We start from the raw sequence: 20,355 nt of genomic DNA, 5'->3' as shown, positions 1-20,355 counted from the left end.
CTTAATGCTGTGTAATTTTTCCAACTTTGGGGATTTTACCATTAGTCTTAAAATATTTGATGTTCTTCTAAAGGCCTAGGGTTATACACTTACATGACAAGCTTAGCTTTCATTAAAAACAAATACATTTTTAAACATCATGATTTCAGAGGAAAACATGAAAGCAGAAACTCTAGAGAAACAGAATGCAAATACACCTCTCATATCTGTTTTTACAAAACCCTCAAGCCACTCTAATTTTGGGGAAACAAGAATGAGAGGGGGTAGCAATACCACCACTGGCCTTTTTCACTTGATTCACCTTTCTTCCCCACCTTATCTTAAAAAAAATCCCACGTTTAAATTATAGAACCTGCAAGCATTTAATTCATTCAGACTTGACCAGTTAGCTTAAGTCCTCATGTGTGCTTGTATTAACTATTTCGTTTTCCAAAGGAGAGACATACGTGGCTATATATTTGCTTACACCTGGGTTTGTCTGCTTTTAGACTTAAAAAATGCAGTAATGAAGTTAGTCTTTGTTCTAGTGCTGCAGGAGATACCTGAAGACAGCACATGGAACCTGGAGATGCAGGTGATTAGTAGCCCCATACACCATAGTCAGGCACCATCTGAGTGTCGATAGTTTATTAAAGCCAATTCCATAACGTCAGAGTAGAGAACTGTCACCTGGGGCTGCTCAGACACCACACACTACCTGCACCTTGTTCACCTCGCCTGGGGAGACGGACCTGCTGGGCTGCACGTCTGAGTGCCCAAGTGACGCAGGAGCTCTCCCACCCAGCACAAGGACCAGCAGAACTTCACAAACCCAAATTTAATACTGTCTCTTTCTTTCTGACTCACTTGAACTGCCAGACGGGAAGCTCTCTGTTGCTGAACCCATCGGTTAGTTTGACAAGATCCTTCTTACTCTTATTTGCCTCAGCTCGCTTTTGAAATTTTTCTCTTTGGTACAATTGCAAACGTGCACATTCAATTCAAAAATAACCACAGCACCCAAATACAGCTACGAGACTGGATACGTCCAAGTTCAAAGGTGCCAGAACAACTTCTAACCCTTATTAACACTCTGTGAAATCTGTGGGTTTATTCTGCAGGTGTAAAATTAGAGTTGAGTCTTCCTCACCACACGTGTTTGATTGTGTGGGTGCCTGACAGTTACAGTATTGCAGCCAAACCCAAACTGGATGCAACGGGACTGTTTCTGTGAGCAGGTTTGAGCCTTTGATGTTAGTCAAACAAAACACTTTAAAAAAAAATATATTCATAATACATTTTCCAGGCAAAATAAGAAAAAAAAAATTCCAATCAGATAATCTCTTTGAGGTGTTTCATATTAACCTTGAAAGGCAGGAAATTGGCATATTTTATATTGATGGGAGCAGCTCAGGAAATACAAAGTGAAGCCTATGAATAATGAAACATGTTAATGTTTCTTATTCTAAAGGGTGATCTGCACCTGACAGATTGCTTTTACTCTCTCAACATTAACAGTGTCACTAGAAAGAAAAAAAAAAAAAAGAAGATTAACAGGATAGTATTTTCTCCCGTCACTTTAGAGGCGACCTTAATCCAAGGCTGCTATTTAAGGGCAAAAGGCAAAAAGGCAGACCCCTATATTTCTGCAGATTTTGGATCAGTGTTGTAATGCATTTCTGCAGCAGACAGAATGGCAGTGATGAAAAGCGAAGAAGAATCACAGCATTCCAGAGATGTGATTGCATAATTTAAGGAGAGCATTTCACAGAAATTCTAAAAAAGGAAAAAGTCAACAGCAGATACAGTCTTCTATGTAATGCTGTGCTATTTTACACCAGTGCAAGCAAGAGAAGGAAGAAGACTAATAAACTGATTTAAGAAAAATGGGAGGAAACTGGCTGCTAATTAAAATAATAAAATGATAGGACCATAACTTTTAGTCACTTACCCGGATCATTTCACAAAGCTGTTGTATGAATAAGGAATAAATGTCACAAGACAAGACTTTCTATATTAGGGATGCTTTTAGAGAAGTAATTCCTAAAGATTAACCTTAGGACATCATGAAAATAGGAAGAGTAAGAAAATAATTTTACTATTAATTAAAAAATGAGGTAATAAAAGAAAATCCTGAAATGTCAGTTTTCAATACAACTTCAGTTTTGCTCTCAGGAGCAAAGGAAACCTTATGTCTATAGAAAGAACCTGTGTTTTATCTCTCATTACTGAAGGTAATTATTCTGGAAATCTTGACTTGCAACAGCTGGGGGTTTGACTCTCAGAAGAGGTAACAATATGTGTATTTATAATGAAAATGTGATTTTTCTAAAGCATTCTTAAAGCCATAAAGAATATGATGTAAAGGTCACATCCAAAGTTTTGGTTTAGCTTTTAAGAACATAGAATGAAAGAAACAAAAACAGAATAAGAAAAAATATTTTCACGGCTTTTGTTAAATTACAGTGAACAGTTTTCATTCTCACTTTCATTTCTCTTCTACAGAGTTTCCACCTAAATGATCTTTTCCTCAGGAGACAAGTAAATCAACAGAGTAAAAATTATTCTAGCTGTGTGTATTGAGTTTCACTGCCTAAGCCAAGGTACACGCAGAAAGTAAAATAATAGTGAGAGATAGGAATAAAATTGAACATAAAACCACTAATTATTTTAAGAAAAGGAACACAGCTGCAAAAAGGCATTTTTATAAATCTAATAGTGACCCTTTAAAATCTTGTTTAATAGTATTAATAGGTAAAATAAATAGATAAGTAAAGAAAGATGTAAATACAGGAAGCTCAGGGAGCACGTAGCACTTTTCTTTCAGTGATTTTTTACATTTCAAAATCTGGAATTGTATGGAAGTAGGTGACAATAACCCATCACCAAAAGATGAAAAAATCCAGGCACTTACTTGGGGGTTGGGGCTTGGGCCATTTACCTCTTCTGAAATGGTTGTCCCTCCATCACCCTTGACTGACTAAAATAACAAAGGATTATAGGACTTCTAACTGGGTTCCTGTTTGAGGCATTAATTCCATACGAAAACACACATGAATCAAAAAATGCAAGGTTTGATTTAAGGATACTCTTTACAACACTAAAATAAAACCAGACATTTCAGAAACTCTACCAACATTTTTGTAATACCCACATCTCCAAGGTAGATTTTTGCTAGTTCTTTTCTATGTGAAGTGATTGTCTCTTGGAAGTCAATTTTCCCATTAAGGCCTGAGAAATATGAATGAGCTCTCAGTGGACCAGAGATCATATCAGCCAGTAAAGACAACAGTGCTATCAGCCTGGCCACTGTAGTTTTCTAGGAAAGAGCTTTTGCTTGCTTTTCAGAGGCAAATCTGTTTTATAAGATCTAGTGGGACTTCCTTTCTTTTTAACGATCATACTAAGTGCATATCCCGTGAATAATTAAAATCCACTCAGCTTTATGGATATATTTTTATATTTTATCATCAGCATCCACTTTTCACAATTTTTGCTTTCCAGTTTCTGCCTTCTCGCTGTCTACATCTAAGTAATGGCCCTTCTTGGTGCCCGCTCTTCCCAGCCCAGACAATCAGAGCAGAGCCCGAGGCTGCAGCACTGGCAGGTCATTCACAACAAATCTTGGCTCTGAAATACGTTTTTAAGGCACAATCCCCTGTTTCTATCTAGATTTAAAAATGCGAAAAACCTGTTTGACAAAAGTAGCTCAATGAGTAAATGTTACAAGATTTGTGACAGCTAGATTAAGGTTTAGTTACAATTAGTAATATAAAAGAAACAAACGTACATTTTTAATTAACAAGTGTGTTAGAGCGTTCAATGAGATATTCTCCCAAGTATCATATAAGACACAGAGTTTAGCAGTAAAGCATGAAATAAATTCCAGAATTTCAAAGTGCCCAAATTTAAATGTCATTTTTCATTGCGTAAGTTCAATGAAAACAATGAAAGGATGTGACTTCTGTTCTAAAGATAGGTCGGGCGGATTTGTGGTTTTCTGCAGCTCGTAGGTTTGTTACTTGAAGCACAACAGTATCAACCTGATCCTGTGTACGGTGCTATCGCGAGGACCTACTTCAGTCTTTGATTTTCCTATAAAACCACAGAAAATCAATATGTAGCAGCAGCATGATAGAAAACTAAACCACTCCATGATAATTCATTACTTGTCACAAATTGTGGGGAAAAAAAAAAAAATAAAAAAAAAAAAAAAATCTCTTTCTGGAACACACCGCTGCTCAGTCTCCCACATGTTTATGCTCATGACTCTTTATCTGTGTAAGAGGTTGCAGAAACAGAGGGGAGGAAGCACAGTGTGGTCTGTCTCAACATTGCAGGATAGAAACTCAGTCCAGAGTGTATGAAGATGTATTGTGATAAGATCTAGTTTGCATTTCTATTTCAGTAAGCCTTTAAATGCCTTCAGGAAAAAAAAAAGTGTATGCTATAACAGCAACCACTTTATTACCTATTTTTTTCCTTAAAAAAAAAAAAACAAAACAAAAAACAAACAAACCTGCCTTTACCCAACCTTTAGCAATCCATCTTTTTTTATTTTTTTTTTTATTTAATCAGACCTTAAGGTCTTTTCCTAGACAAAGTTCCCTCTTGCCTTCAGTGAAATGTATACATAACGATCACGAGGATTTCTCTCTAGAGCACTGCTGACCAACTCGCCTTTGGACATTTAGGATTGCTGCTGCTGAAAGCTTCCTGCAGCAACAAGGGTAGGTCAGCTTATCTTTAAATGAGAAGAGAAGGACAAGCAATAGACTTCTAAATTTTCTTTCCTTATTTGTGAAAATGTAAGGTGGGACAACATAAAATAGCTACTCTTGATTCCAAATGCTGTTTATAACGTACAAGTTTATTTACGTGGGGAAGTAGGTCAGCACAAACACTGCAGATAATTTAGAAATACTTTTTTTTTGTTATTTGAGAAAGATATATTTTAATTGGGAGCATCTTCATTAATCCAAAAATAGGAATTTTTATTTATAGAGACCATACTCAATGCTATCTTAGACCAACTGTGCTGCCAGTCAACTTCCCAGTTGAGGACAAAGGCTACAGCCTCAGTTTACAGTTGGTAATTCTGCTCATTCTGATTTAAAAATGCCATTTTACACCCTTATCTCCACAAAATATCTCAAAACAGACATTTTGAAAATATTTATCTTACCTAGCTTTGCACCTGTTTGTATTCTATGGAGAAAAGCATGAACTTTCAGGGCTCATATCATCTGACCACGTGCTAGATCCTATGGGGCTCTCAGACCTGCTCACCTCTACTCAGTGCCCTTAAAGGGAACCTGGGGTGACCAGCTCAGGTGTAGCCATTTCTACCAAGATGTCTGCATTGGGTCTGATGTACCCCACCCTGTAAATAATGAGCTATTTGATTTTCATTAATGAGGCATGAGTGCCTTTCAACTAGCAGCATAGTATTTCACCTTCATGTAGGTGTAGCCTAGTTAGATAGAAGAGCAGTGGTATTTCTTCATCTCTTTCTGAATCACGGGCTTTAAACTAATGCTTTATATCTTTCCATAATTTCCCAATACCTTTTATAGCATTAGTTAACCCTCTCCCATTTTAACCACAGCAATGACTTCTGTGACCTTTGCAATTGCAAACAATTAATCACAAATAAGAATGGACATCCGTACTGAGCAAGTCAGCAGGCAGCCTTCCAGATAGACCCTGACTTTTCCAGAGTGAATTTCTCCTGGCTCTCACAGCGGCTATCCTTGTGTCAACAGTGTTAACGATAGTGCTGTGGGTCTAAATGTCTGCTTGCCATCAGCCCGTGCTTGTGCTCTCTGAGCAGAACATGTCAAAACCGAGGCACACAGGCAATAACTGAGTTGCCTCTCTGAGGCTCAGGGTAGACTGAAGTAAAATTAAGCTTAATTTCTGAGTCCCAGGCTTGACTCCTAAGAAGTTAAGCTACCTTTTTTAGGTGCCTGGTGGTTAACCTGTGTAACATAATTGTGGATGATATCAGAATACCTTGGGATCATCTTCTGCAGGCAGAAGAGAAACCCAGTAGAAAACCATATTAATATCAAATTAAAAGTCAATCTCTTCCAGCAGCCAGAGCAATAATCCATCTATTGCCGGAATGGAGACTAAACAATAAAGTATCTCAGTGAACAGGAGCCTGGGTTTTATCGGGGAAGTCCTGCCGCATTCCTTCCCACGGTTTGTTTCAGAGACCATAAGTACCTGTGCTTGTTAAGATCCTATCTTACAGGAATTCATGGCCCACTCCATCTGCAGCAAGGCAGGAGGAGCACTCTGAGAGGACCTGCTGGATGAATCAGTGACCCACATCACGTGGATGGCATGGTTTGTACAGGCTCTGATGCCACTTCAAGGCATTTTCTACACGTCCAGGAGCCCCCTGCCCCATCATCACCTGTGGAAGGTGGAACACCACAAGGTACATTTAAGTATTGGCTGGGTTTTGTCCAGATTTACAAGTGAAAGAGGTTGAACAGATGCCACCAAGTGAAGACATCATTTTATCCCCAGTGCTTCAGGTAAGATGAAGTTCCTCACACAGGTAGAAAGCACAAGCGGATGGTCTTACGTCAGGCCCTTTGCTGTGCTCCTCGAACGTACATTCATTCTGTGGCTAGAGCTGCAGGGTAAACTCTCATACGTCTGTGTTAGCTTTAAATTAAGTAGCATTAGTATGAACAGCAGACTAATGACATTAGTGTGAGGACTAGGGAGGTTGCAAATGGCAGGCCCCCAAAATGAGCAAATTACTCCACTCTGAGCTCCACGGTGCCAGATCACCAGAACGCGATCAAGCTATTGCAAAGCTGGCTCGGGAACTCCTCCACTTTATCACTGTTACTGTAGGGCAGCCAGACCTCAGGAGAAAACTACAGTGGAAATAGACCTTTTCTCAGTAGAAATTATACCTTCTAGCGCCCAGGCTGCCAGTATGGCTATTCTGAGCAGCAAGGGCCCTGCCAGACATCTCCACAGTATTCATCTCGGAGCTCTTGGCCCCACAGCCCTGGAGCTTTCCCCCCTCTTCCTTGTGAGAAAATCAAGCCTGTGTTGGGAATTTTAAACATTTCATGCATTCTCAGCACTCACCACTAGTTCAAAAGCTTTACAGAAGCTAGTTGTTTAGCAGTGGCTTAAAATCCTTCTGCCTGCCTTAGGAATCAGAAATACTGATTGACTCAACGGCATGAAGCTGTAGGGCAGATACATAGCTCCGATTTTGTGCAACAACACAGCAGTGATCCAGGAATCCAAAAGTTATTCAGAGGAAACAGCCTGAGACATACTTCAAGGACAATAAAAACATTAAAATAAACCAGGATCTGTTTGGAAATTGATACCCAAAAGTAGAGTAGATGACTATGAAAGGTTTCAAAAAGCTGCAAAATAAGTTACACAGTTAATACAATTCTGTTTCCCATGTGGGTAGATGTTTCCCTACGTACCAGGTCCACATTTCTAGGCCAAAATCTGGATTAGAGCAGTGATACGTCTACCGCTTTTTACACAGCTCTGTTTTCTTCCATGGTGATTAAGATGGGTTTGGAACAGCTTTATTTTTTTAATCAGTGCTATTTTTTTGGTAGTGTGACATGATTGGAAACCATGCTTGCCACAGATGTCAGTGTTTGATATGCATTGCTCCTGAGTCACCTTCTGCATGCCTAGCGTGTGCCATGGTGACAAGCCTCTGTGCAGGATGACCACAAATCTCCTTAGATTTAGGAACAAGGTTGAGATTTTTCCAAACGAGTTAATTTTTTAAAATCTTATGTGGAATTAAGGGCACATTGGCTGCAGAATTCTGGGCTGATATTAAAAATTTTAGCTTGGATCTTCAAATACAGCAGAGTGCCTATGTAGTAAAGTAGCGCTGAAGAACAAAAAGTAAAATTGCCCGTCATGGGTTGGGCCGAGGCTAACAAACAACTGAAAATAAAAGAAACACCAATCTTTTGGAAATAAAAAATAAATCAGGATTTGGGTTGTTGCGTGTACCTTCTACAACCTGACTCACGAATTTTAACCTTTATCAAACTTTAGAAATGACTGTTCCCAGCTGTATGTACCAGCATGTACCTGTGAGCAGACAGTTTGGACAACCTGGGCTATTGGTTACATTCCGTTAAAAGAAACGTGTGTTTTTCACATTTTAATGTATAAGCCACTCTGACACCCACACCATATAGCTGCCTGAAAATAAAACAGCATTAATTAATAGAATCTTCCATACGTGTTTGTAAACGTTGCCAAAATAGGTCAATTGCTATATGAATCCTCAAGGCCTGCTATAATCTTAATTAGAGAAGGGTTAATTCTAGGCTTGGATTATTTTCTTTCTTGGCCACTTTTCTAGACTCTTTTGAGGAATGCTGTCTGGCTGTCGTTTGTGCACAAATCCATCAGGATAGCTCTTCACACCTAGAACCACAAGATGATACCAGCCATCACTGAGGTGATAAACCTCAGTCTTCTTCTGGGAAGGAGGATTAGATTCTACTTTGTGCCTTTCGTTTTTTCCACCTACTGTGTAACATCCTCGAAGCAGCAATTGTATCCTTTCACGTGCCAGCTTAGCTAACCTACATCAGCTGCCAAAAAAAGTTTCACTACTAAAAATAGGACTCCCTGAAGCAAGCGGCATGGTGCGGTGCGGGGACATTGGGTGTTGTCCTGGCCAACAGTAGCCGGTTCCCTCTAGGAGCATCTGCCCAGGTCTCACATCTCCCAGCGGAAGGGGTTTGGGAAGCTAACGGCTTCCTCGGTGGCAATCAGGAATGCTGGCTCCAGCCCCCTGAAATGCCCTGTGCCCCCTCGGGGCGGGGGGAAAGGGGCAGCGCGGAGCCCTGGGAGCAGCGGGGCCGGGCAGCCCGGGGGCCGTTCCCGGCGGGGCCACCAGAGGGAGGTGCAGGACGCCAAACGCGCGGGGGGAGCGGCGGCCTCGGGGCGGGGGGGGGCCGAAGGACTTCAGGGACAAGCGACAAGGTCACACAGACACACACGCCTGTGGAAAGGGACACCGCTTCGCTCTCGCACTCTTACGGACATTTCTTTTCAAAAGATTTTTCAATAATTACGTCCCCCCCCCGTAGCAACGAACACATCACTCGCAACTCTCGAACCGAGCCTCTTACTTACCAGTTTAAAAAACTTCCTCAGGTTTGCTTTGGGGGTTTTACTTTCTTCTCTTCTAGGTTTCACTTCTGCGGCTTCTGGGCTCTTACTCTCGTCTTTGTCAGGAGCCACAGCTTCTAAAGACGCGTCTGCTTTCTCATGGCTTACGGTCTCTGCTTCCTCCGATGCGTTCTGGGGTTATTTTGGGCAAACAGTAAGAAAGTGGAAAAAATACTCAGACTTAATCAGTGAGGTTTGTTGTTTTGTTTTTTTTGTTTGTTTGTTTGTTTTCTTGTTTTGTTTTTTAAGAGGTTACAAGCAAAGGGCTTCAGTAGAGTAAGCTGGTACATCATGAATAAACATGGCGTGAAAGCACCCTCAGCGGCACTGTCTCTGCACAGGTTTCTTCAGGAATTTGATTCATCCCAATTCAAAAGTATATAAGCTGGTAGGATTTTAAGCACTTGTTTAAACTGAAGAAGTAGCCTTTCTTGAATTGCAGTACCGGTTCCCAAACACAATAATGTATCTTTGATTATGATTTAAAAAGAGAACTTAAACAAGACTACTGACACTTACAGTAGTATGTGCCATGAGTAGGTAACACTCAGGTAAAAGCAGTAAAAATGAGTTAAGATCGTACCCAGCAGTTTGTACACGAAAGAACAGGATTAAGGAATTAAAATACACCATGGACTTAATTTTAAAACTCTGTTTAGCACCCTTCTTAGTGAAATATGGAAGTGCAGCATCCCAGCCACAGCATTCTCAGTCTGGTCACACAGCACTGGCCCCTCTTCACAGTCGCAAAGATATAAATGACTTCTTGAGGTACAAGGTGGTTAAGTAGCTCATCTATTACTTTACCTAATCCCGTGGGTCACAGTGACCCTCTTTGATAGTGTTGACCCTCATGTGAGTTCAAAAAAAGCTACTGGGTAAGCCGCAACACTGCCTTTAGAGAGAGATTTTGGGTCCCACTGAGCTTTTGTGAATTACTAGAAAGTTCCTTCTATTATAATAGTACTTCAACCAGAGGCAAGCAGTTTGCAAATTCCTCTAAAATATGGATCCTCATAAGATTTATTGATTAATCTCCTGCATGTCCACAGCCTTCTCAAAGCTACCTTGGGAATGCTCGATGTGTTAACCTGAACAACAAAAATCGCAGAGCAGAACAGATGAAGAGGAGGCCCGTTGCTGCTGTAGGAGGTGGAGGCACAGCCGGGCAGGAGGCTGAACACATGCTTCCTTGGCTGACTCCTCTGCCCGGGTAAATAACATTCTTCTGTGCCCTCAAGAACTACTAATTCATTCCCATCCCACTCTAACTGTATAAAGAAATATCTTACTTTCTGCCATAAAGAGACATTATTATGCTAATGACCAGGTAATTTGACCTGAAGCAAGCCCTTTATCAGTTTGCAGCCTGTTGCAGAAAGGTGCAGAACATTATAAAAGCAGGGTAAGTTACACCCTCAGTCTCCAATACAGCATCAAATGGAAGCAGTTACCCCAGGTATTGACATTTCAACACATGCTGCTGCTTAAAAATCCAGCATAGGCACAGCTGAAATGTATACTATGGCTACTATAGGAAGGAACTGCTGTAAATAAATCTCAATTACTTATATTTCACAATTTTTACATGTACTTAACATTTAATGTATACTCATAGTTGTTTTGACCAAATTAATTTTAGTGACATGAACACCTGAACAATTTAAAAGGTAACACCAAAGCTTTGCCCCAGCCCCACATCCTGACTCAGGGGGGTGAGTAATGGATGCCTCCTCCGGCAGCAGCTTTCAGTACTGCTGCCCTCATATACTTGTCCAATTGTCTTCAACCTGGTGACTCCCATGTAGTATCTTTAATAGCCCTTGACGGATATTTTCCCTACAGAAATTCCTGACATCCAGCAGCATCCTGTGGCAAAGAATTCCACAGCTAAAGTATGCTTTTTCTTTCTTTTTTTTTTTTTTGCAAAGTACTTTATTTTCATTTGTCACCAAATAATTTCATTTGATACTCTCTACTGCTTTTATTGTGAGCAACATCTGATCTTTCCTGTTCACCTATGTTACAGTAGTCATTCTGTTTGCTGCTGTCATCTTCCTTTCTGCCAACTCTTCTCTGAGCCAAAAAAAAAATAAAAAAAATCCTGATTTATGTAGTTCTTCATACAGAAGCCATTCAACATATTTATGCATTTTTCTTTAAGTATTATACCTTTTAGTTTTATCATATTCTCTTTGAGTTGGGGGACGCCACATACAAGACAAGGACTTACCATGGACTTCTACGGCAGCATGAGAGATTTTGCCTTGTTCTTTACTCCTCTTTTGCAGAAGAAATGAACATTTTGGGGGTAGGGGAAAAAGAATGATGAGGGAATAAATATTCCTTGTCCCCTGCTGCCTGAGATAACTGCAGCACCGCCCGCTTCCCCATGGAATTGTAGACTTAATTTATATTTATGAACATTTGAGATAATCTATAATAATTTTAATCTATATTTCTGCCTATTCACACATACATATAATCAATTCACCATCTATTTGCTTGAAGGAAATTATTCATTGCATGAGTTGAAACAGTGGCTCAATAAAGCAGCAACCTGGCTTCTGGGAGCTCATCATTCAAAGATTACAGTTTGGGATTACATATTGCTGCTGTGCTGTTACAGCTGCAACCCAAATGATGTTTGTCTCTCAGGCGACATCTGTGCAATGGCATTAGTGTCACTCCTGATAATAAATGCATCCTGGGGTGAAATGCTAAACTCTGAAAAGCACTGCCTATTTAAATAAAGAGCTAAGTGATAGTCAGCTATTCAGAGAGATTGATTTAAGGCAATCAGTGATTTTTTGTACATTTCTTGATGGATTCCATAGCATGCCTTAGGAAAGTTTAAATCATCCTGCAGTATATCTAATTTTTACCTTTTTTTTTTTTTTTAAACTTAGCTATCCAATGTTCTGCTGCAGTTACTTGAATTTGGCACTCTATTAGGCATATCAAAGTTGTTGCAGAAGTTACAGGTTATCTTGTTTGATATCTTGGGCTTGCTATTGAAAACCTTACGGTCATTTTCTTGCAATTATCTCCAGGAATCATTCTTGTATATCCATCTCCCTCTGTAAGACTGAATTAACTGATGCTGAATTAACCAATTTTGAGATCTCAAAGATCTCTCTGGAGGCCTAGTCCAACCTCCTGCTCAAAGCAGAGGTTGCAGGTTGCTGAGGAACTTGTCAAATTGAGCTTTCAATATCTTCAAGGCTGAAGATTCCACAACTTCCATGCAATCAGATCAGAATATTCAGATATGTTGGGACAAAAGGAAACTCTAGAGACATCACAAAATCATCTCAAATAAGACTGACCAAGGTGGCAGTTTCTTGGAGGCTGATGACACATGGCCATGGTATCTTGTGTACTTCAGAGATGCAGAGAATGCCTGTTGCATGGTCTTTCAGTACAAGGCAAAACCCCTTCCAGCTAAGGAGGGTTTCTGATATACTTTTAAGAGCAGAGTTTTAAAATTTTGTTCCTGTTTCCCCTAGGAAACTAAAAGAAAATTTTCCATTTGTGCATTCAAGAGAATCACCAAGGTGTTTCTGGCAGGAACTGAAAGTGTAATAGGAAGAATCTGACAAAGATAAAGTCAATAAACTTTGAATGATGTTACAATAACCTAAACTGCTCTCTAGAGCACCAGGCTCAGTTTCTTTACTTCACCTGGGAGAAAAAAAGAAAAATTATATCAAGTTTTGTGACTAGATTTGGAAGGAAGCTGCAGTTTGTATATAATAGTTTGCAAACAGCCTAGCTCTATCAGCCTTATGAGTCTTTAATGCATAAGCGCTGTCATAAATGTAAATTATCACCTTATACACCTATAAATTGCATCAACTGAGTTTGCTGGATTCATAGGTCCAAATTTTGCCTCCAATTTCCTTAGACACAAATTGTATCAAATTCAGCCTAAGTCAGCAGCTACTGCTGTTATGCACCAGGGAGACAGAAGTGCTATTGGGTTATTTTCTTTTTTTAAAGGCACTCTGCCAAGCTCAGAAAAATATTTCAATGTACGTTTCTTTGAAGAAATTAGATGAGCAACATCCTTTGTTCTTCCTATTACAGAATTATCTTTGTTTTCTTTTTCAAAATAATATTTTAATTTATAAAACACAACTGGTGAAGATAAGAATATTTTACAAGGCTCTCTATTTCACTAAGTTTGGGAAGCAGCCTTCCGTCTCTTCAATGGCTGTGTTCCTAATTTTCTTCTAGTAATAAGCTTACTTTGAACACAGTAGAAAGTTTGTCTCTACCCTTTTAGTTCTCTTTCTGGATCTTACAAACTCTCCTATAGTTTTGGTAAACTATTACTATATCATTTTCTTAGATCCTGACTATAAAAATTGTTACCTTATGAGAGTGTAACTTATTTTGCAAGCTGGATAACTTTGATGAGGATTTTCCTTTTGCTTGCTGCATCTTTCCTCAAAAGAGAGGTAAACACTACACCCTGCTTTGATCTTGTGCTGGAGTCTGAACTGGCTCCCTCCACTGCATTTCATTAGACTTAAGGAACACTTCTGCTGGTTTTCCTGGGTCATACCTTCTTCATGAAGCAGCTTTTGTGTTAACAATGTAGATGAGAGATGACCTTTTGCTCAAGAAATTTCCACTTAAAAGAGCAGTCATGCTTGAGATCTGTTCCTGCTGCTCGCAGACTCACAGGCGGGAAGCAGAGAGGGTTAGAGAGGCTTTAACCCACCTTCCTGCCCTCCTCTGCCAATGCAAAGATGACAGGTTGCTGCAGTTAAGGTAGCTCAGCTTTGGCCATCAACGTGCTCTCAGACCTCCACCCTGAAGGTCCCCATGACCTGCAGCTGCTGCCTGAAGGTGCCACTCGGCTGATCTTGAGCCATAACAGCTCAGACCATTAACCAGTTAGTATTAACCACTGCCAGCTTATGGCTACACAAGGATCTGCAAACAGCCCAGAAGCATGGTTCTGACTCACAAGTTCTATTGGATTTATTCGCTGGGTTGAGGAGGTTAAGGCCCCTCCCTGCTGTCAGGATGGCAGCTGTGCCAACAGTCAGGTTGTGAAACAGCCCCCAAAAGCCCATTGCGTATTGTCCTCCTCACTCCCTCAAGCAGACAGAATTCTCTTTCAAGTTTCTTCATCCATTTACCCAGTTAAAAAAAAGGCCAGAAACTCCTTCCCTCCCACCCAATAGGCAGTATATTACAGGATGGGAACAGTTTACCTGCTCCTATCCTGGAATACATGGGAACATGATAAGTCCTGGGTAATTTTAATATTTATCCCACACACTCCACCCAAATCTTCACTTAATAGCTAACCAGTTTCCTGTTGCATTATCAGTGCATAAATACCCCTCAGTAAAAAGGGCATGATTTTTCTGTGTTTGTATGGCAACAGAATTGCAACAGCTTAAAGTTCTAGTTTTTAAAAAATATACCCACTTTTAAAGATAATTCTCCCTCAATTACTTTCCTCTACTTTGATCAGATATAAATGAAGCGCCATGTTTCTCTGCCCTCATCAGATATCTACAAGGTCTTGAAAACCAGGTTTCCAACACAAATATATGAAATTACTGACTGTAATTTTCTATTAATACTCCATAGTATTTGAAAAAAAAAAAAAGTGCTAGTATGACAAACATTTCAGTAGTAGGCATGAAAATTCTTGTGCAGGCTGATTAGGAAATGGGGCAAATACAGTCAAGGTGGTTTCCATCTGAGGAGTTGAATAAAGATTTTCTTTTTCTTTTACATATTTATTCATCTGTAGTGAGAGCAGCAGCATTAACTGCAATGTGTTGACAAGTATTTCATTAGCTTCACTTTGAAGTGAAAGCCCATCAGAAGACAGATATTTGAGAGACTGCCTAGAAAGAGAGAAGTTGTATCTGAATCCTGGATCTATTGAGTGTTGTGGTTGCTATTAGGTCAAAAGGAAAAGCCACACATGACTGAATTACACACCTATTTGGAACAGTTGCTAGCTTCAATTCTCTGTCCTAGCAAAAAGGCAGTACATTAAGGGTGTCAGAAAGAGATAAAATCATTGCAGGAAAAAAAAACCAAACCCACAACAAACCCCGAACCACGACAGAATCCTCAGACCAAGCTGAGTTTGAGGCTAACCTGTAGCCTAAGGACTTTTTATTTTATCACCTCTACTTTTTTTTTTTTCCAGCTTCAAGCTGACTAGGTCACCAAGGTCTTTCATCAAAGGAAATATGTTATTCTCTGTCAAGAAAATCCAGTAAAGCAACATCACCCTTTTATAGGTAAGGATTCAATGCTCAAGCAGGCAGATTTTTTTTTTTCCCTGCTGCAGAAATCTTGCAGAAATGTTTGGTCTCAGGATAATTCCAGACCCAAGAATTTCTAACTGAGGAGAAGTGGCCTCATTTTCCAAAGTTAAAATTCAGATTTCACACACTACTGTTGTAGTTCAGTGCATTTGGGTAAGTGATTTAACTAACCCTTAATATTTTTGTAGCAACCATAACCTGCACAAAGTTGTAGAGAGTTCTCTACACTTTGCATTCACTTATGTAAGCAACTTTATTTTAATGATGATGTAGGATAAATTAAACCAAACATTATGAACAAACAGAAGCGAAAGACAGAGTTTTGCTACAAGGTTTATACCCTTGAGATGTTTGAGATCCCAGAACTTCACGTGAAGATTGCTGTAGAGTTAAAAAGACACCAGGTAGTTTCCTAGACCTAGTTCAGCTTAGCTATAATATGACATGAGGAGCTGGTGTTCACTGTGAGCAGGATCTACGCTATACAGAGCGGTAAAATACCTATAGCTACATTGGTTTGGGTTAATCTTTCACAATAAGGTTTTGAAATCTTACCAAAACCTTATCGGATTCATATATTCTCTGAAACCAACCATCACCACCGATCGCTTCCCTCTCCCCGGAGTGATTTTTCACTACTTTTCTGCAAGAAAACTTTCCCTTCTTACATGCTTTTTCTTTCTTTCTTAAATACACAAAAGACCTTGTTACTTCATTATGAAAATACTGCACTTCAGCCCAGATTTATTACTCAGTTTTACACTGAAACCACGTACAACCATCTGCCAGAAGGCCTCTTCTTTTTTCTTATTTCATCCTGATGTTCAGCATACATCCTGCTTCTCATCTCTGTTTTCAAACAAGCCCGATTACTCAGAGGAGTAGGTTTCCGTAGCAATAACTATATAAAAAACCCTCCCACTTCTTCACAACTTTCCTCACATTCCAAGTACCTGATTCACCCAGTTCCGCAGGAAATAAGGTCCCAAGTAACAAATGTTTCAAGCTTAGATTGTTTTCAAGCATGTTTACTATGTAAATATCTAAACACCTTCATTTTTTTTTTTTTTTTTTTTTTTTCAATGTAAGTAGCATACCCTGACTATCTCCAGTATCACTGCCCAGTAGGGAAAATACAGCTAAAGAAGCTACAGGGCTGGCCACTCAGTCAGCATCTGTGTGCTTGGAAGCATTTCATTTCTGGGATTTGAACTTGAACAGAAGCCTGGGAAAGCAGTTATTCAACATACAGTGATTCAGTAAAGCTTAATACAGCTCTTCTCTTAAATGGAATGAGAAAAGAATAAACCTTCAGCTTATAAAGCACTGAGGATCATGGAAACAGGAACCATATTTTCAAAGTTGGTCCTAATTTTAGTTCAGATCATTATTTAACTTGAGGAAAAATATGTCTTCCCAAGCAATTGACCTCAATCCCCAAACTTAAAGACTGATTCACTCTGGTATGAAACTTTTTCAATTGAGTAAGAATAAATCCACTAGATTTCAGGTTTTCAGACATTTAGAATTAAATCAAAGAGTTTGCATAAAAATGAAATGCGCTTTTATAGCTATATCTCTATTAACGATACAATTTAGTAAAGAATACTATAATCTCTGTAGGATTTTTAACAAGTGTCTTGAATTGACAGAGTAATACCCCTTCTTCCATAATATCATTCAAAAATAGTACAGGCAGGTTTAAAAGACTGCAGTTTTATAAGATTCTTCTGCAGGAGTCTAACAGCCACATGTATATGGGACCGCCCAAAGCTCACGTATGCATTTGTAACTGCATACATACAGCGTTTGCACCCGACGTGCACGTAGCACGTGGGACACGCTCAGCTTCGCAGCCTTGACTGCTCTCCTGTAACTCTGTGCTTAGCAATAACTCTGGAGGCTGCGTGAAGATGGAGCTGTGGGATGGACCAGCTCCCAAATCCAGACATACCTTTTTCCAGAAGAGCTTGCTCAGTGGTGTAGGGGTGGATGCTGCTTTCTCCTTCGTCACCTCTTTGGGGGCTTCAGTGGCCGCTGCTGGCTGTTGGGCTGCAGGCTCAGGGGCTTTTGTATTCTGCTTAGCTGTCTGTGGCTCTTGAGAGGAAGGAATGTTTTTGTCTGATTTTACAGAGGTAGCAGGCTGCTGTTCAGTGCTCTAGAAAGAAACACAAATACACAGGCTGTTGGAAACGTGCGAAGGATGAGATGCTCGCAGTGGGTTCAAGCGTCACCTGGTACAAGAGGTACGTGTGCGGTGGGCCACCATCGCACGGGACACAGCAAGCAACAAGGTACAGCTCGTGAGCTGCATCGCCCCGTCCTTCCAAATGAAGTAATGTCTTGAACAGAAGAAGCAAATTACATAGCAACCCACCCTTCATAACAGAGATGATTAATTAAGAAATTAAAACAGTGTCTTTGAGACTGAAAACGACAGCGAGAATAATTACCCTTTGACTGCATTATTCATACAGATCACTTGAATCATCCTACTCACTTTGGTATTGGTTGTCTGTCGGGTCTCTTTTGCAGCCTGAAGGGAAACAAAACACAAAGACAAGTCTGTCTCTGGCAATGTCAGCACTCACAGTTACACAGTTCAGGAATTGTCTGTGCCACAAATTATTTTATTTTTAGTGAATGTTTGTGAAAGTCCTGGCTCCTGCAACCATGGAAACTGATCTCTGGCAGAGGTGCGGCTGCCTGAAGGGGCTGCCAGCTCCCATCCTTCTACCTGCAGCAGCGTTGCAGCCCTGTGTTAAATCGCTTTGTACTCACGCTACTGTGCTTGCAGTCGTCAAATTGTTCTTTAAAAATATGTGGATTTACATACAAATTCCCAGTTTCTTCAGGTAAGACATTATACAGGGTTTTAAGATAGTAGCTGAGATTTATTTTTTTTTTTCCTAAGCTGGATCTGCATGTGCAACTTTCAATGCACATGTACAAGCCAGAGCTGGGTCTTTTCTTCTGGGGGAATTACATACCAGTCAGGGACTTGCTAACATCACCTTCAAAACATGAGGCTTGTCTTTCTGAGATACAAGACAGGCAGATGACTGCCTGGAAGTGAAGGGAACAGAACAGCAGTGGCTTTATAACTTGGAAACAGGAGTTGCAGTTTAGTCCATCCACTCATTTTTGTGCACTAGGGGGGGGATATACTCTTTTGTAAAAAAAAAAAAAAAAAAAAAATCCTTCTTAGTGTTGGGTCTACTAGTTTCATTAAAATACACGAAGCCAGGAGGGATCCAGTTTGCTAAACTCCGTTCTGGCCAGTAATACGGATCAGTATCTATTGAGCCTAACAGCCAGCATAGCTTACGCTGAAGATGAGTATCTGAGCTGCACAAAGAGAGGAGCAGCAAGCCACAAACTCAAACAGGAGCCCAGCACCCCTGGGTTTAGGCAGCCTGCCACACGCTTTGCAGGTTTCTTCAATGAATAGGTGAGAGGTGTTTTGCAGGAGCCAAGAACTTCTTTTTGCGGTTAGCTCTAATGAACAAGATCCAGAGCAAGTGGTAAAAAGTAACGTAATGCCATGAGCTGGCGTCAGTACTAATGCTGAAAATAAGTGATTAACCCTTCCAAGTCAGAATTCCATAAATAAGTACAGTTATACTGCAAAACTGGCATGCAATGCAGGGGAATAAATGAACTAAAAAGCCATCCAAACTCAGTCTTTGAGGTCAAATGGCCAAATTCCATTGCATCAGCTTATGTTATGGATTTCTATTAGGATGTGCGTTGCTATTTGAAAACAACACTCACAAGTTGCTTTAAAGCTAGTATTTGTGTAAACGCAGGGCACCGAAAAACGATGTTAAGAAAAGATTTACTATTAGGTTAACTAAGGCACTGAGAAATGCATTTTGGAAGACTTGCAGAGACAGAACTTTCAGAGGGGAGAATGAAGTGCTTAAAATTAAATACGACTACTATATTAAAATGATCATTTCAAATAAAGGAATTCATTACCTATTCATCTAGTTGACACATCAAGCTAAAGCATTTTAAATGAAGATAGAAACAGAACCATTTTTTTTTAAACTACAGGTGATAACTTCAGGGCTTGCCTGTCATATCACTGCTCCGATTTGAATTTCCGCTTTCAATCAGCCTTACAAGCACCCTGTTTGCACCATTTTAATCCACCTCCTTTATTCTTAATATGCCATAAATGATACCCCACTTACTGCTTTCATATTTCATATATGGAAAGAAAGCTGTGAAAATAAATGTAGAAACAAGAAAAAAATTTTAAAAGTGTAAAATAAATTTTACAAGACAGATTTTATTGCTGTTAAAATTTAGTGCTGTTGCATTCCTTCAAGATAACTGCTTTCATTCTAGACCAAAAGTCTTTAAAGTTTCTGTCAAATAGCCTAATGAAAACAATGATCTCTCCCAACATCTCATTGTGAGATTTTGAGCTATTGGAGAAGAGACTTATTGGAGAAAGAGCTCCTTAAGAAGTGCTAGCCAGGTCTGTTTTTTTTACCAGAATGCCCTAATTCTTTATGAACAATAATTCATATTTTAATTGTATTAAATATCAAAACTATTAACTATCAATGTAGTATATACAAGATGAGATCTTAACTTTAAGCTGTTGGCAAGAACTGTAGACTTAAAACCATTGGGAAGGTTATTATTCCTTCAGTAATACACAGCTGAAAATTTTATCTCAAAAATGAGACAGTGGAAAGAGCATTTTTGTTTCAAAAAAATATCTTAAAGAACTCCCTCTGCCTTGTGCCCTTGATTATAAAGCCCCCTACTCACCAGAAATTCCACGTGGGTGTTTTGAGTGAGCATTAAATATTAATTACTTTCCTCCCCCAGTGGAAGGGTCTCTGCA

The 20,355-nt window shown here is 39.7% G+C and overlaps 1 protein-coding gene across 1 annotated transcript in view; it reads right to left on the bottom strand.

Annotated features, from left to right (window-relative positions):
* The window catches only part of BCAS1 (brain enriched myelin associated protein 1), a 49,342-nt gene that overhangs the window by 7,527 nt on the left and 21,460 nt on the right, over positions 1-20,355 (bottom strand). Inside the window, exons 7-10 of the mRNA XM_074157325.1 lie at positions 17,992-18,027; positions 17,446-17,649; positions 9,148-9,315; positions 2,894-2,959 (exon numbers count right to left, since the gene is read on the bottom strand). Coding sequence (XP_074013426.1) covers positions 2,894-2,959; positions 9,148-9,315; positions 17,446-17,649; positions 17,992-18,027 — 474 coding nt within the window. The remainder of the gene's footprint in view (positions 1-2,893; positions 2,960-9,147; positions 9,316-17,445; positions 17,650-17,991; positions 18,028-20,355) is intronic.

Source organism: Numenius arquata, chromosome 12 (genome assembly GCF_964106895.1).
Source record: "Numenius arquata chromosome 12, bNumArq3.hap1.1, whole genome shotgun sequence".
In the NCBI taxonomy this organism is placed as follows: Eukaryota; Metazoa; Chordata; class Aves; order Charadriiformes; family Scolopacidae; genus Numenius; species Numenius arquata.
This window is presented reverse-complemented; position numbering and strand designations above follow the sequence as displayed.